The 19,158-nt window shown below is 45.8% G+C and overlaps 1 protein-coding gene across 1 annotated transcript in view; it reads left to right on the forward strand.

Moving 5' to 3' along the window:
- Positions 1-18,159, forward strand: part of RAB2A (RAB2A, member RAS oncogene family) — a 159,597-nt gene extending 141,438 nt beyond the window's left edge. The window contains exon 8 of the mRNA XM_073631682.1: positions 15,689-18,159. Within this exon, the coding sequence (XP_073487783.1) occupies positions 15,689-15,781 (93 nt within the window). The 3' untranslated portion in view covers positions 15,782-18,159. The remainder of the gene's footprint in view (positions 1-15,688) is intronic.
- The last annotated feature ends 999 nt before the right edge of the window (positions 18,160-19,158 follow it).

A 19,158-nucleotide genomic window follows, 5' to 3' on the forward strand; every position in this document is an offset into this window, starting at 1 on the left:
ACTGGCAGACACACACACACACACAGACTGGCAGACACACACACACACAGACTGGCAGACACACACACACACAGACTGGCAGACACACACACAGACTGGCAGACACACACACACACACACAGACTGACACACACACACACACACAGACTGGCAGACACACACACACAGACTGGCAGACACACACACACACACACACACACACAGACTGGCAGACACACACACACACACACACACAGACTGACACACACACACAGACTGGCAGACACACACACACAGACTGGCAGACACACACACACACACACACAGACTGGCAGACACACACACAGACTGGCAGACACACACACACAGACAGACTGGCAGACACACACACACACAGACAGACTGGCAGACACACAGACAGACTGGCAGACACACACACACACACAGACTGGCAGACACACACACACACACACAGACTGGCAGACACACACACACACACACAGACTGGCAGACACACACACACAGACTGGCAGACACACACACACTGGCAGACACACACACACAGACTGGCAGACACACACACACAGACTGGCAGACACACACACACACACAGACTGGCAGACACACACACACACACACAGACTGGCAGACACACACACACACAGACTGGCAGACACACACACACACAGACTGGCAGACACACACACACACAGACTGGCAGACACACACAGACTGGCAGACACACACTGGCAGACACACACAGAGACAGACTGGCAGACACACACACAGACACAGACAGACTGGCAGACACACACACACAGACTGGCAGACACACACACACAGACTGGCAGACACACACACACACACACAGACTGGCAGACACACACAAACACAGACTGGCAGACACACACACAGACAGACTGGCAGACACACACACACACACACAGACTGGCAGACACACACACACAGACTGGCAGACACACACACACACACACACACACACAGACTGGCAGACACACACACAGACTGGCAGACACACACACACAGACAGACTGGCAGACACACACACACACACAGACAGACTGGCAGACACACAGACAGACTGGCAGACACACAGACAGACTGGCAGACACACAGACAGACTGGCAGACACACACACAGACTGGCAGACACACACACACACACACACACACACACAGACTGGCAGACACACACACACAGACTGGCAGACACACACACACAGACTGGCAGACACACACACACAGACTGGCAGACACACACACACAGACTGGCAGACACACACACACACACAGACTGGCAGACACACACACACACACAGACTGGCAGACACACACACACACACAGACTGGCAGACACACGCACACAGACTGGCAGACACATGCACACAGACACGCACACACACGCACACAGACACGCACACAGACACACACACGCACACAGACACACACACGCACACAGACTGGCAGACACACACAGACTGGCAGACACACACAGACACACACAGAGACAGACTGGCAGACACACACACAGAGACAGACTGGCAGACACACACACAGAGACAGACTGGCAGACACACACACAGACACAGACAGACTGGCACACACACAGACACAGACAGACTGGCAGACAGACAGACTGGCAGACACACAGACACAGACAGACTGGCAGACACACAGACACAGACAGACTGGCAGACACACAGACACAGACAGACTGGCAGACACACACACACACAGACTGGCAGACACACACACACACAGACTGGCAGACACACACACACACAGACTGGCAGACACACACACACACAGACTGGCAGACACACACACACACAGACTGGCAGACACACACACACACAGACTGGCAGACACACACACACACAGACAGACTGGCAGACACACACACACACAGACAGACTGGCAGACACACACACACACAGACAGACTGGCAGACACACACACACACAGACAGACTGGCAGACACACACACACACAGACAGACTGGCAGACACACACACACACAGACAGACTGGCAGACACACACAGACAGACTGGCAGACACATACACACACACACACACACAGACAGACTGGCAGACACATACACACACACACACAGACAGACTGGCATACACACACACACACAGACAGACTGGCAGACACACACACACACACACACACACACACACACAGACTGGCAGACACACACACACACACACAGACTGGCAGACACACACACACACACACAGACTGGCAGACACACACACACACAGACTGGCAGACACACACACACAGACTGGCAGACACACACTGGCAGACACACACAGAGACAGACTGGCAGACACACACACACACACACACACACACACACACAGACTGGCAGACACACACACACACAGACAGACTGGCAGACACACACACACACACACAGACTGGCAGACGCACACACACACACACAGACTGGCAGACACACACACACACACACAGACTGGCAGACACACACACAGACTGGCAGACACACACACACACACACACAGACTGGCACACACACACACACACACACAGACTGGCAGACACACACACACAGACTGGCAGACACACACACACACACAGACTGGCAGACACACACACACACACAGACTGGCAGACACACACTGGCAGACACACACAGAGACAGACTGGCAGACACACACACAGACAGACTGGCAGACACACACACACAGACTGGCAGACACACACACACACAGACTGGCAGACACACACACACACAGACTGGCAGACACACACACACACAGACTGGCAGACACACACACACACACAGACTGGCAGACACACACAAACACAGACTGGCAGACACACACAAACACAGACTGGCAGACACACACACACACACACACACAGACAGACTGGCAGACACACACACACACACAGACAGACAGACTGGCAGACACACACACACACACACACAGACTGGCAGACACACACACACAGACTGGCAGACACACACACACAGACAGACTGGCAGACACACACACACACAGACAGACTGGCAGACACACACACAGACTGGCAGACACACACACACACACACACACACAGACTGGCAGACACACACACACACACACACACAGACTGGCAGACACACACACACACACACACAGACTGGCAGACACACACACACAGACTGGCAGACACACACACACAGACTGGCAGACACACACACACACACACAGACTGGCAGACACACACACACACACAGACTGGCAGACACACACACACACACAGACTGGCAGACACACACACACAGACTGGCAGACACACACACACACACAGACTGGCAGACACACACACAGACTGGCAGACACACACACACACACACACAGACTGGCAGACACACACACACACACAGACTGGCAGACACACACACACAGACTGGCAGACACACACACACAGACTGGCAGACACACACACACACAGACTGGCAGACACACACACACACACAGACTGGCAGACACACACACACACACAGACTGGCAGACACACACTGGCAGACACACACAGAGACAGACTGGCAGACACACACACAGACAGACTGGCAGACACACACACACAGACTGGCAGACACACACACACACAGACTGGCAGACACACACACACACAGACTGGCAGACACACACACACACAGACTGGCAGACACACACAAACACAGACTGGCAGACACACACAAACACAGACTGGCAGACACACACACACACACACACAGACTGGCAGACACACACACACAGACTGGCAGACACACACACACAGACTGGCAGACACACACACACAGACTGGCAGACACACACACACACACAGACTGGCAGACACACACACACACACAGACTGGCAGACACACACACACACACAGACTGGCAGACACACACACACACACAGACTGGCAGACACACACACACACACAGACTGGCAGACACACACACACACACAGACTGGCAGACACACACACACACACAGACTGGCAGACACACACACAGACTGGCAGACACACACACAGACTGGCAGACACACACACACACACAGACTGGCAGACACACACACACACACACAGACTGGCAGACACACACACACAGACTGGCAGACACACACACACAGACTGGCAGACACACACACACAGACTGGCAGACACACACACAGACTGGCAGACACACACACACACACACAGACTGGCAGACACACACACAGACTGGCAGACACACACTGGCAGACACACACAGAGACAGACTGGCAGACACACACACAGACAGACTGGCAGACACACACACACAGACTGGCAGACACACACACACACAGACTGGCAGACACACACACACACAGACTGGCAGACACACACACACACAGACTGGCAGACACACACACACACAGACTGGCAGACACACACACACACAGACTGGCAGACACACACAAACACAGACTGGCAGACACACACAACACAGACTGGCAGACACACACACACACAGACAGACTGGCAGACACACACACACACACACACAGACTGGCAGACACACACACACACACACACACACACACACACACAGACTGGCAGACACACACACACACACACAGACTGGCAGACACACACACACACACAGACTGGCAGACACACACACACACACAGACTGGCAGACACACACACACACACACAGACTGGCAGACACACACACACACACAGACTGGCAGACACACACACACACACAGACTGGCAGACACACACACACACACAGACTGGCAGACACACACACACACACAGACTGGCAGACACACACACACACACACAGACTGGCAGACACACACACACACACAGACTGGCAGACACACACACACACACAGACTGGCAGACACACACACACACACAGACTGGCAGACACACACACACAGACTGGCAGACACACACACACAGACTGGCAGACACACACACACAGACTGGCAGACACACACAGACACACACACGCACACAGACTGGCAGACACACACAGACACACACACGCACACAGACTGGCAGACACACACAGACTGGCAGACACACACAGACACACACAAAGACAGACTGGCAGACACACACACAGAGACAGACTGGCAGACACACACACAGACACAGACAGACTGGCACACACACAGACAGACTGGCAGACAGACAGACTGGCAGACACACAGACACAGACAGACTGGCAGACACACAGACAGACTGGCAGACACACACACAGACAGACTGGCAGACACACACACAGACAGACTGGCAGACACACACACACACAGACAGACTGGCAGACACACACACACACAGACAGACTGGCAGACACACACACACACAGACAGACTGGCAGACACACACAGACAGACTGGCAGACACACACAGACAGACTGGCAGACACATACACACACACACACACACACACACACACACACACACAGACTGGCAGACACACACACACACACAGACAGACTGGCAGACACACACACACACACACACACTGGCAGACACACACACACACACACACACACACAGACAGACTGGCAGACACACACACACACACACACACTGGCAGACACACACACACACACACACACACACACACACACAGACTGGCAGACACACACACACACACACACACAGACTGGCAGACACACACACACACACACACACAGACTGGCAGACACACACACACACACACACACACACACACAGACTGGCAGACACACACACACACACACACACAGACTGGCAGACACACACACACACAGACTGGCAGACACACACACACACACACAGGCTGGCAGACACACACACACACACACAGGCTGGCAGACACACACACACACACACAGACTGGCAGACACACACACACACACAGGCTGGCAGACACACACACACACACAGACTGGCAGACACACACACACACACACAGACTGGCAGACACACACACACACACACACAGACTGGCAGACACACACACACACACACACACACACACACACACACAGACTGGCAGACACACACACACACACACAGACTGGCAGACACACACACACACACACACAGACTGGCAGACACACACACACACACACACACACACACACAGACTGGCAGACACACACACACACAGACTGGCAGACACACACACACACAGACTGGCAGACACACACACACACAGACTGGCAGACACACACACACACACACACACAGACTGGCAGACACAGACAGACCTAAGTGAACCCTTAAGCCTCCTACACATGATGCGATTGTTGGCAGGGGATTGTCTGTTGACAGACTGTTGTCCTAAAATCTTACTGTTCGCTCCTTTTGACAATTGCTGTCCAACTTTCTGCCAACAAATGTTGGATGATATGCTAGTAAATTTTTGACGGACAACGGTTGGTCAGATTTTCTGATGTTCAGTACACAAGTCCGTCACACAAGTTGAAAGTACAAACACGCATGCTCGGAATCAATGCCCACCAAACACAAAATTTAGCAGAAGGGACCCAAAGGGTGGAGCTCAAGAGCTGAAATTCCTTGTAGTGCATCACTTTGTTTGTGTTTGTTGGCCAACAATTGTGAACCGTTTAGTATGCAAGACAAGATCCAGGCCCACGCCCTTTTGACAAAAATCAGACACTCGGTTGGCCAACAATCGTGTGTAAGAGGGTTTAGTGTTGCATTTATTTTATTTTTTTGAATGATGCATACATTTTTTTAAAAACTTTTTCCATTGGCAACTCATCCTGTTGAGAAATGGGAATTACAAATGTTAAAAAAAAAAGTTAGTTGCAACCATCACCCAATGTAGTAAATATGTGAGCACTTCCGTGAATGATCATTTAGCTTTTGCTGCTATATGGATAATGCCCATAGTTGTAATGTGGTGTATTGTTTGTTAGCCAACACTTCTAGCTGTTTGTAGAAGGACCACAAGGGGGTGCAGTGGAGGTGCTATGTTTCTATGTTTGTGATGTTTGTGTGGGTCAGGGGTTGCAGACTTTGGCAGAGCATTGTGGGAAAGTTCCAGCAGCCCTGCAGCTGCTTACACTACATGTGGCCTGTGTGTAAATGGAGGACTAAAATTTCAAGCACTAGCTGTTCATAAAGCATGGATACTGCAGGGGTCGCCACCTGGCTCAGCTCTCACTGCCACAGGACTTGTTCTCTTTTGTTTTCTGTTACTTGAAACAAGGTTGACTGCTGCTTTTGGATCATTAACAGTTTGCAGTCTGTCCAAATACATTTCCCCCTAGAGTTCACTGTTCCTAGTTAGACCTTGGATCTTTGAAGTTTCTTTTTACGTTCATACCTATTTTCTTGCCATGTATTGTCTGTCTGGTTTTCAGCTGCTATGCTAATACATTATGATTTATAAGGTCACTTCTCCCCCTACTGCCTTTGTCCTTTTTAGGAGCCTTCTATTTGCCGAAAGCAATTGGTTGCTCTGGGAAATGCATGTTCTTTAATTTCATTACAATAGTTTTCAGTTATCCGAAGCCACTCTACCTACAATGCCATCAAGAAATAGTTTCATAAACTGGATTTCAATTTGTCCTGAAAAAAGCTGTTAAACACTTAGGGGTATATTTACAAAGCAGTAAATCTGACATTCATTGCAGGTCAATCTTCCAGGTGTGTGTGTTTTTAAGTGAGATTGATTCTCCACCATATGATAAGTCACATTTGCTGCTTCATAAATATATCCTTTTGATAGCTCTGACAGTTTTTGTGGAATATTGTGGTGTGTAGCATACACCAGTGTATAAAAAAAGATCTGCATTGTGTATGATTTATACTCAATGTAATGTTGTCTTGAACATCATGTCAGCCACTAGAGTGTTGTTTCCTCTAAAACATTTAGGCTTAATGTACATGGGACATTTTACAACCTCTCCTCAACGATATAACTTGACAGATAGTAACCGATGTTTAAAAACGTCCGTTATGCCGCGTTTACATGCCGTATTTGTGTTTAGAAGAGTGGTTTTTTTTGTGTTTTTTTTTTTGTTTTTTTTTTCAATAGTCATAAATTAAAAACGTCTGTAAACGAAATGCGGGTAAACAAGTGTTACCGCATTTACAAGCTATTACAGACGTTTGGCGTTTCATTTCAAATGCCTCTGAACATCCGTCCTGAATGCATATTTCTTTTTTTCTTTCCAAAAAATGCTTCTAAACTCCAACTGCCTAAAAACCACCCTGTGTACATGTACTCATAAGATAAGAGGAGAGTTCAAGGGCAGCCGAACGTCCGTTTACCAGCAGCAGCAGTGTACATGAGGCCTTAGACTGTTTTTTTTGGTTTTCACATGTGCAGGAGAGTTGACTCGCCTATTTGCTTTTTCATCTTAGTCGTCTTCCTGGGTTGTCCATAGTTTAACTTGAAGTCCAGGATTCTTACTTTGCATTGTCAGATCCCTCTCCCTAGGCTTGATTAAAAAAAAAACTGTAATATCCACCTTTTTTCACTTTCCTCTTCACTATCCCTTCCCCACTTTCTTTTATTTTGTTGTATTTAATTGATGCCTATGTTTGTCACGTTTTGTCTTTTTGTTTGTACACGGTTTGTTGCACTGTGTGACGAGTAAGGATGCGGGTCCTCGAGCCAGCCATGAAAGTCTTGGGAAGAGGTGGACATGGCCTTTTGGCTTAGTTCGCCCTCTCTCATGGGGTCTCCCTTCGGGGGAGCCTCACCTAGTACTTGGGTGGGTTCTGTTTCGGCAGGCCCTCCAGAGAACGGGGTCCGTCTGGTTTTGGCCAGAAGGACCATTGTTAAGTACCCTTGTCCCCGTCTGGAGCCTACCGCCCCGGGGGGAATCAGGGAATTGGCACGTCTGTGTACCCGTTCCACTTTTTGGTGTTCACTCTTTATGTGTGTGCACATTTTTTTGGCACCGGGTGAAGTTTTTGGGGTGTGTTATGCACGCCATAGGCTTAAAAAAAAAAAAAAAAAATATATATATATAATTATTGTTATTCAGGATTTATATAGCGCCAACAGTTTACGCAGCGCTTTACAATATAAAAGGGAGACAATACAGTTATAATACAAGAGGATTAAGAGGGCCCTGCTCAGAAGAGCTCTGGCAGCAGCATTCATGATAGACTGAAGAGGGGATAGCCTATGGAGAGGTAAGCCAATGAGAAGGGAGTTGCCATAGTCAAGGCGAGAGATAACAAGGGAGTGAATGAGGAGCTTGGTGGTTTCATTTGTTAAAAAGGGGCGAATTTTAGAGATGTTACGGAGGTGAATTCTACAAACTTTTGACAACGATTGGATTTGAGGCTGAAATGACAAGTCAGAGTCTAGGATTACACCTAGTACCCTGGCGTGAGGGGAGGGACTGATGGTTGCTTTGTTGATTTTGATGGAAAAGTCATGGAGGGGGGGCACGGGCGGGGGGGGAATATTAATAGCTCAGTTTTAGAGAGATTTAGTTTAAGGAAGTGGTGCGACATCCATGTTGATATGTCAGTTAGTAATGTGAGAGGAGACTGAAGGAGTGAGGTGAGGAGTAGACAGATAGATTTGGGTGTCATCAGCGTATAAGTGGTATTGGAAGCCGTGGGCAGTTATTAAGTGACCAAGGGAGGAGGTGTAGATAGAGGAGAGAAGGGGTCCAAGAAAGGAGGAATGTAGTTTATTGAGAAGGAGCGGGTGGTCAACAGTATCAAACGCCGCAGAGAGGTCAAGTAGTAGGAGTATGGAGTACTGGCTGTTGGTTTTAGCAGTTAGTAAATTGTTAGTGAGTTTTAGTAAGGCAGTTTCCGTGGAGTGCTGCGAGCGAAAGTCTGTAAGGGGTCAAGAAGGTTATTTTCATTGAGGTAGGTGCTAAGACGGTTGTAGACTAAGCGTTCTAGAAGTTTAGAGGTGAATGGGAGCAATGAGATGGGTCTTAAGTTGTTCAGGTCGGTAGGGTCCAGTGAGGGCTTTTTAAGAATGAGAGTGATCTGCGCATGTTTGAGGGGAGGGGAAGATGCCACTAGAGAGGGAGAGATTGAAGATGTGGATGAGGGAGCATAGGATGGAAGAAGAGGGTGACCGTAGTAGTTGTGAGGGAACAGGATCCAAGGGACAATTGGTTGTAGTAGCCAATTCAAAAGAGGAGAGTGTTGAATGTGCTGCTAGGCAAGGTATGTTGGGTGGGGAAGACGTACGCACAGTGGAGATGTCCTCACGAATTGCATCGATCTTGTCTTTGAAGTGATTGGCAATCTCTTGGGCAGTGAGTGAGTTAGTGGGTAGAGGGGGTGGTGGACGAAGCAGAGCGTTAAAGGTTGAGAAGAGCTGACGGGGACTGGATGACAAGGAATTAATAAGAGAGACAAAGTAGGCTTGTTTGGCAGCATGGAGGCATGAATTGTATTTTAGAAGGGCAGATTTATATAGGGTTAAGTCTTGCAGGCATTTGGTTTTACGCCACAGTCGTTCAAGAGCACGGCAATGTCGCTTGAGATTTCTAGTGTTATTAGTTTGCCAGGGTTGTAACGGTCGGGGCCTGATTCTGCGTGTGGTTAGAGGAGCAAGTGCATCTAGTGAAGATGAGAGTGAACTGTTGTAGACAGAGGTGGCTAGGTCAGGACAGAACAGGGGAGAGATTATGTGATAGAGGTGGTCAGTAGCAGAATAGAGAAGAGAAGGGTTAGAAGTGGCGAAGGTTTCTACAAGTAATTGTTTGCTGCTTGGAGGGATGGGTGGTTGGAGGCAAGGATACAGTGAAAGTAATGAAGTTGTGATAAGAGAGATTTTTAATTATATATATATATATATATATATATATATAAAAAATTACTTTTCGCTTTTCTGTCCTGCTCACGTTATCCCCTTTCTCAGAAATGAAGCTGTTTCCATGCACAGGGAGGAGTTTCTTTTGCTGGATGTTACATCCCTGAAGATAAACGGCACTACATTTACCAAAATGCAAAGGGGGGGGGGGGGGTGTATGGGCGACTCCAAATGGCTCTATCTACAATACATGAATGGCCCACACTCATGTCAGTCAAATGACCTAGTTAAAGTGGGCGGTTCAGACCGAGAGTCTGAGCCTCCTTGTCCCACTGACTGCAGCGAGCGGTGATGTAACTAGATCACTACTTTCTGAAACAGAACTACTGTGGGGAATTTACAAGACTGTTGGTCGCTGCTGTGAAAGGCACAGCGGCCACCAGTCTTACAAAACAGATATGCAGAGGAGTGAACCGTTATATTCAAAATACAAATGTGGCTTTCTCACTGACAGAAGGAATTGTAGGTGGAAATGAGCATATGCTGACAAGGTAAAGAAGAATCTTTTACAGCTGTTTAAAATTTTTCTGGAGTTCGCCATTAAGAAAACCATTCAACCGATTCATATTTGAGCTGTGGGTGCCCCTGTCGCACCACTGGGAGGGAATTTAGTGGCCAAAAAGCTCCTGCATCTAATAACATGCAGGCACTGTTGTCAGAATACAATAGCCAGCAGGGAAGGTTGTCCATGTGTGCTGTTTAATGTGGATGGAGGAATCTGTTGGACCTCTTTCCTTCAGCTTGCAGGTCAAACAAATGGTTAGATTTAGAAAAATCCCACACCTGCTTTTTTTTCTATCCTGCAACTTAACTGCAGCTCCATTTCTAACTGCGTTTCAATGCGTCACAGCTCTGTTTCTGATTGCGTTTCTTTGCATCACACCTCAATTGTGGTGTTTAGAATTGAATTACCTTCAATAAATTAAAACAAAAAAGTGCTCTGCACTTGAAAAAGTTCAAGGCATTGCTGGCCAGAACCAACGCTTCTTGGATTTTACCATGTAGATCAGGTGTCTCAAACTGGCAGCCCTCCAGCTGTTGCGAAACTACAAGTCCCATGAGGCATTGCAAGGCTGACAGCTACAAGCATGACTCCCACAGGCAGCGGCATGATGGTACTTGTAGTTTCACAGCAGCTGGAGGGCCACCAGTTTGAGACCCCTGATGTAGATGTGAATTGGCCCTTTGTTTTACTATTGGTTCTTCTCCTTCTTGTTCAGGTGTTCTCAATCTCTTTTGGGATTTTATCTTATTTATTACAGGTACTTCTATAGTGCCATCCATTTATGCAGCCCTTTACATTCACATCAGTCCCTGCCCTCAAGGAGCTTACAATCTAAGGTCTCTAATGCACATTCATGCATACACATACTAGGGACAATTTAGACAGAAGCCAATTAGCCTACCAGCGTGTCTTTGGAGTGTGGGAGGAAACCGGAGTTCACTCTTTACTATTTTTCTAATAATTTGGGTGCTCCCTGTTTTAATGTGTTTTTTCCTGTTCCTGTTTAGGGAACTCTTTAATCTTGGGCACTTTGGCACTCTCTTCCTCGTTGGCCTGTTTACCATCTCGCTTTGCCTGATCCCCCCACCCCTTCACAGCTGCTCAGCTCTTTTATGTAAACGGTCATGCTATGTCTTATATTTTGTCAGCGTGAGTGTGGTGGTTTTGTATTTACACTTCTCCAGGCGATTTTCTCCTTGGTTTGCGTGCACCTCGTCCCCTCTTTAGATTAGGTCTATAATCCCCCTGGGCCTCATGGTGCTCCACTTGTCCACTCTCCTTCAGCATCCTGCACTGTCACCACCACACCCCTAGTGTCTTTGTACTACTCGGAGCTCTCCCTCCCTGTCTCTCAGCTATTATCTCATGCTCTTTGTCTTTCTGAGTGAGAGGGGATATGACACACGGGGGAGGGGAGATCATGTATTATTCTAAGCCAGTAACGCGAATATAAAAAGCTGTAGGAAAGTTGGGCAGGTCGTGGTTCATTTGTTGTAGAAGTTCCTTGTTCATGTGTAGCTTAATACAGCACCTGACTGCTTCACTGTGCCTTTATGGAGCTCTGATTGCAATCTGCTGTAAGAGCTAGCCGTCTGTGCTACTTTACTGGCGTAACGCCAGGTCTGGCTCTTGGAGTCCTCAACAACTTGCTACCAGCCAAAAGGGGGCAAAACCAATGAGCCATAGGGCATGCTTTTTATTAAAGCAGAGTTGCAGAAAGCCCAGAAACCACATCAGCTGCTGTCTATAGCAAGCCATTGCCAGAAACCCCAAGGCTACTACAGTTGCAGAACAACTGCCAAACACTATAAATCTGAGATTTAGTGTGACGCAAAGTTTCCTTAAGAGCTTAATTTCTGAAAGCTACTGTATTACTTCCCTCCTCCCTCCTAAAGTGCTGTGTTCTTAGGTGAAACCCACTTGAGGCAGCCAATGTTAAGATAGAAGTGTGATCTTGATGAATGAAAGGAGCTGCTCCGTGTGTGGGTTGCTGGCGAGCTGCCATGTCTTTGGGGATCATAGAAATTATTGATGACACTGAACACTTGTATGCATCTCCACAGCTGATTCAACATGGAAAATGCAGGCTGGAGAAGGGAAGTTTTTCTATTGGTTTACATTCCACAGAGTTTGATATCCTGGTTTGGGAGGGGGATTTTCAAGTTTTTTTTCTCCTGGTATAGCTTGACTAATATATGAAGGCGCTTTTTAGGCAGTGTAGAAAATTTGCTTAATTAATCCTTATACAATGCGCGTATTTATTTTTACTGGCACACGTCCAGGGCCTGAGAGGGAAAGAAAAAGCAAAGACGCACAAAGCCTGTATATTATAAAACAAACAATTCTGTATTGTGTGCTCTGACATACTGCACCAGGAATTGCTTGGAGTCTAATATTTATCACACACCACAACTTTATAGGCTTCTGTTAGGAAAGTGTCAGGCAAAAGAATTATCTTGGATAATTTGTTCTGCCCCACAGTAATAAAATTCAGCCATTGTGGCACTCTTAGGCAGCCCATACACTGAGTGAATCTCAGATGGTTCTCCCGGCGGGGATGGTAGGAGGGATTCCCGCATCAATACTGTCTGTGTTGATGGGGGAATCAGGTGAATTTCTTTCCTAACAACCTATGTTTGCAGGAAAGAAATTTGCTCTGTGTATGGCCAGCCTTAGGCACCAGCTGTTTATGAAATTTTTCTTGTATGAGGTGCGGAAAATGGCTAAATTTTAAGTATAGTTTCCATCCAAAACTGATCTGGTAAAATGAATCCCCTTCTAGCTGCTGTGGTCCTGCTCAAAATTCATATTTTTTCCGTTTACTACTTCTACTTTGTATATTGTACATTAGATTGTAAAGCTCTAATGTGGATGTGAAATGACTGCTGAAAGCGTAACTTCACACAAAAGGGAAAGTTCTGCTTGTTTGCCTACCCCCCCCCCCTTTCAGCTATTGCCATTTGTTTGTTGGGGGGGTGTAGTGGGTACCTGCTTTGGCAGCCTGGACACCCAAAGTGTCCTTCTATTAAATGTCAGCAACTACAGTACTTTTTGGGGGGAGGGGGGGGGGGGGCTTTAAGTGGGGCACAATTTTTGGTGGAGAGGACAGCACGATGTAAATCGGGTTGTAAACAACCAAGCAAAACTATCTGTTGTGCGCAGAGTTTGCCTTTGAACTGCAAATGATCTTACATGTGTATATAAAATGAAAAAATAGAGGCCAAAGCACACAATGAGATTCCTAGTTTTTTTTTTTTTTTGTTTTTTTTTTTCTTTCATAGTGGATGTTAAAGTAAAATCCATGCATCTGGCTGGTTCTTGTAAGCTGCACTTCTGCTGTCCGTTTCCTGATGAACCAGACAAAATTACTTTGTGGGTGGCCCTGTTGGCACTGGCTGTACGAATAAGCCGCAGCAGGAAATCCATCCATCAGTGCTGTATAATGTGGATGGTAGAATCTGCAGGCTAAACACAAAAAATGTATGTGTATGACCAGCCTTATCACTACCTTTTTAAAAGCATATCATTATTCAAAATAAAAAATTATTTATTAGTTTCCACATTTTATTTCAATAGTTTGTAACTACCCCTAGTAATCAAAATAATTTGTAAACTTTGGGAATATCTCCACACATTTACCTTGAATTCTGGTACACATATTCTCTCTGTCCTGCTGATAGGCACTGCGGTATCGCACAGTTCCCACAGGGCCTGCTTTCTGTACTATTGAGATGCTGAGGAAGCGTTTATCAGGAAACGGGGTCAGTGCAGGAATCGCTGCTTGTAGACTGCAGGGTACCATGGGATATTTAGAGTACAGTAGAAGAGAAGCTGCAAGGCATGCAGGGAATCCAGGAAGTTTGGGAAAGAGATGGCTAGCAGACAGGCAGAACTTCGTGAAAGGCAACATGAAAGGAGATTTTTCAAGTAAGCTTATATTTGTCAGCAAGAACTATTGTTTTGCTATTACCGTGCTGATGATATAAAATGAATGTGTATGCTGTGATTATATAATTCCTTTAATTTTAAAGAAACTCTGCACTAAAAAAAAGGGAGTTTGCCATTGCTGACCGTGTTCTTAAAACACCTGTCTGTCGCTCCCTGCATTACTGTCTGAATCTCTGATCTGCAACAAAAATTCAGATCAGGAAAGACAGACCACCTGGTTTGCAAACTTGTCCCAGGTCACTGGCTTAAAGTATTAAAACCACTAGATCAGCCAAGCAACTGATGTTTTTTGGAGAGATTGGCAATAGCAACCTAATGCATGTTATTCAGTCTGGATTTATCTTAGACAGGATAACAGTGTAAAATGTATTGTCCTTATTGAACAGAGACCATCTTATGACTCTCTATCTCTTGTTTTAGGCAAACGGCATTAAAATCGGACCACAACATTCAACGCCTGGATCACCTGGGTCTCATATGGGAGGACAGCAAGCTGGAGGCGGGTGCTGTTGAGCCTCATCATTCCATGTGAAGAGCCTGAAGTGGCTGTTTCTTGTCCATAGGCTATTGTACTTTTACCTTCTCTTCTCCTTCTCCAGTTTCAATGTTCACTTTAAAGAAGATTTTTGAAATTGTATTCATACTGTATCATTTGCTTTTGATTTATAGGTTTGATTGTGGTTGTTAAATGTTGTCTTGTTCCCCCTAAGTAAAAAAAAAAACAAAAAAAAACTGAATTGACACTAAGACGTTTTCATAGTATTTTAAATGGTTTGTGTAGGTAGGATTCACGGATCTGTGGTGACCTGTGCAAAGGGACATAACAATAAAACCATTGATTATACCTATTTTCTGTCTACCAATATATATATATGCAGGAAGAAGATTGACATGGTATGGTTATCCAGAAGTGAACTCAGGTGAAATTGTTTTGCAAGACTCAGGCAGTACAGATCAGTGAGCGTCCTCACCTTAGATCTAGTGCTATTGGTGGATGACAAGATGGCAGCTGCTGGGCTATCGATTTGCTTGTTTACATACAAGTCGGTCACAGTAATCTGCAGAGCCTAGTATGCTCGGTCAGCCCTTATTTGATCACATAAGGAAAGATTTGCAGTTCCTCCACAAAAGATTGCATGGGCCTCTGCTGAAGGACTTTGTCAGTATCATCTGATGGATAACTGATCGCTAGTGAGGTGCAGCAATCACTTCACCTATTAATCGGCGTCACTCACTTGCTAACCCAGGGTGCAGCAGAACCTTACTCGCTAGCAAGGGAACAGCGATAATGCTTTTTGTTGGTCTGGCTAGCAATTGAGCGAAGCCAAAGAATAAGGTAGGTGTTTACTGTTATTGGCATCTGGATTGCTCATGTGAGGCCTCATATTTGAGAGTAAAATTAAGTAATATAATGCATTTAGCTTGTTATACTCTTTACTGCTAAGAGTCATTGCCTGTTAGTGAGCGACTTATAATAAAATATATCAACATGCAACAAATGTTTAAAAAAGCCCATTAGCACCAAAATGGTCAGCTTACCACAGCCCATGGTATATGTGTTGTGGTGCATTGTACTCTACTGTACAATGTGTTGGGGTGTCATTCACAGTGAAGGGCTTTGAAAGGCATCACACACAGAGCAGCAGAGCAGGTGTGTTGTCACAACACACAAGTGTGATAAGCCTTAAAAGGCATACATTGCAGTGAGTATACATTTTAAGTCATTTTTGATGTGACTGTCGCATTTTTACATGCTTGATGTGCTGCATTGCCATTTCCTCTCCTGAATGTGTAAATTCCCCCTCCCTGTCAGACACCACAGTCAGCACACTTGCTTAAAGGACTGCTGAAATAAAACCAAATCTTGCATAAGTCACCAAGACAGTCTGTTTCTGGTAAGTCTGAGCAATTGATAGAATGCCCTTGATAGAGGGGAATAGTTGGGCACAGTCACTGTGCATTACTATTGCTCAGGAAGCACGGAAAGTATATAATGGACAATTATGACTGCCCTGGTGTAGATAGATTTGAGGACAAAGGTTTTTCAAGATGTTACACATTGGCAGGTTTACTTTATTAGTGTATATATGTATATACATATTTTTGTGTGTATGTATATATAATTGTGTTTTTTGACCTAGGTTTTGAAGGATGGCTCATTTTTCAGGTTTTCTATGTATATGTGCTAATGTTTTCAGCTGCCAGTACTCCATTATAGACTTTTGTGGGGACATGATCAAATTTCTTTTAGGCAGATTGTGACACAGATTCATTGGTATTGAGGCTAATTTATAACAGGGTTTTAAAGCAGCGCTTCACCCAAAACTGTTGTTCTGTGGAAGCCCCGACAGGCTTTTAGTAGGGCTCTCTATATTCCCATGGAGAATGCAGAGCACACCATTAGCTGATTATTGGGCATAAAACTTTGCCCCACGCAGTATTCGTTTTGCATAGGAATCTACTTCAACTGTAAAGAGCTAGGTATAAAATAAGAGTTGAATTTTAAAATATTGGTAGATAGGAAATTGTGTATAATCAAAGTGTTTATGTATCATATTTACTCATGTACAGTGTGTATATGATGCTACAATATGTATGGAACATTGGAGGGAGAAGAGAGCTTCATGTTTTATTAGAACTAATTTACTGGAGACGATAACAATAAACCTGCTCTATTCCTGCTTTTGTCATGAAGTAAAATTGTCATGAACTGACCTTGTCATGAACTGACCTAGTGAGAACGTTCATTTGGTTTTCATTTTAATCCAGACTTATGTTGCGTTCATTGCACTGTTCTCAGTTTTGCACAACATTTTTTGACTGTTTAGTGGCTTTTGTTCACAGTGTAAAATTTTAGGTTATTGTTGGGATATTAAACTGATTTTTTGTTACAGGCCTGAAAATGACTTTGTGGTTTGCAGATGTGTCATACAGAGACTGTGGGAATTACCCAGTAGTTGCTTTTCAACTACAACATATTTTGGAGGAATGGCAGTCACCTGCCTGGTTCTCCCCCCGGTGCACATGATTGCATGGAGTTCTCCTTAGGCCCTTTGCACACAGGTAATATTATGTGTCCCTGGTGCCTTTGCTCTTAGTAGATACAAATCCATGTGTTTATACAGCCTGTCTTTACCTCTTAACTCATAAAGCACTGCGCCTTGGTAAGAATACTGGTGATATTGAAGTACATTAGAATGCACACATACCGAGATCCATAGTGAGACACACCAGATGTCTGTTATCACCTGCTTTGCCATAGAGACAAGCACACTGTATGTACACATGGATGTATGTTAATCAGCAGTTGCAACACCCGAAGCGATATGTGTGCAGAAAAATGTATCTTATGCAAAGGCCCTGAGAGTGCTGTACAACATAGACTTGAACACTCGACCTGTCCTTTCAGCAGTATTGCTGCAAGTCCACAAATCTGGTCCATAATGCACAATGATCTGACTGTACAGTGGGAAAATAAAAATGGTTGTACAGGTTTCTCATGACATTCATTCAGTATGCGGACAAATGTCTGTTGGGTAAGTTAAAGGGGATCTGTCACACCTGTGTGATTAGGCTGTGGTTGTAGTACCCACTTTGGCTTGTGTTCACAAACTAGTTCTGGGGCAGTGAACTAAACCTATGTACTGAGCGACTGCTTCAGAACGTGCAATAGATTAGTCTAGGAATAGTTGTTTCCTTAAAGGCTAAGTTCTACACAGGCTTACCTCACTCTCTTCATAGCTGTTTAAACACACTGCTCGATTGCTTCTGCCTTACTTCGTGGACAGACTTTAGGTCATGACACAGGAAGGAGTTGACCAGCTGATCTCATTAGCACACACCCTGCATCATCTACCCTCAGGTGGTCAACTCCTCCTTTCTGTGTCATG

This window comes from Aquarana catesbeiana, linkage group LG05 (genome assembly GCF_042186555.1).
Source record: "Aquarana catesbeiana isolate 2022-GZ linkage group LG05, ASM4218655v1, whole genome shotgun sequence".
Classification (NCBI taxonomy): Eukaryota; Metazoa; Chordata; class Amphibia; order Anura; family Ranidae; genus Aquarana; species Aquarana catesbeiana.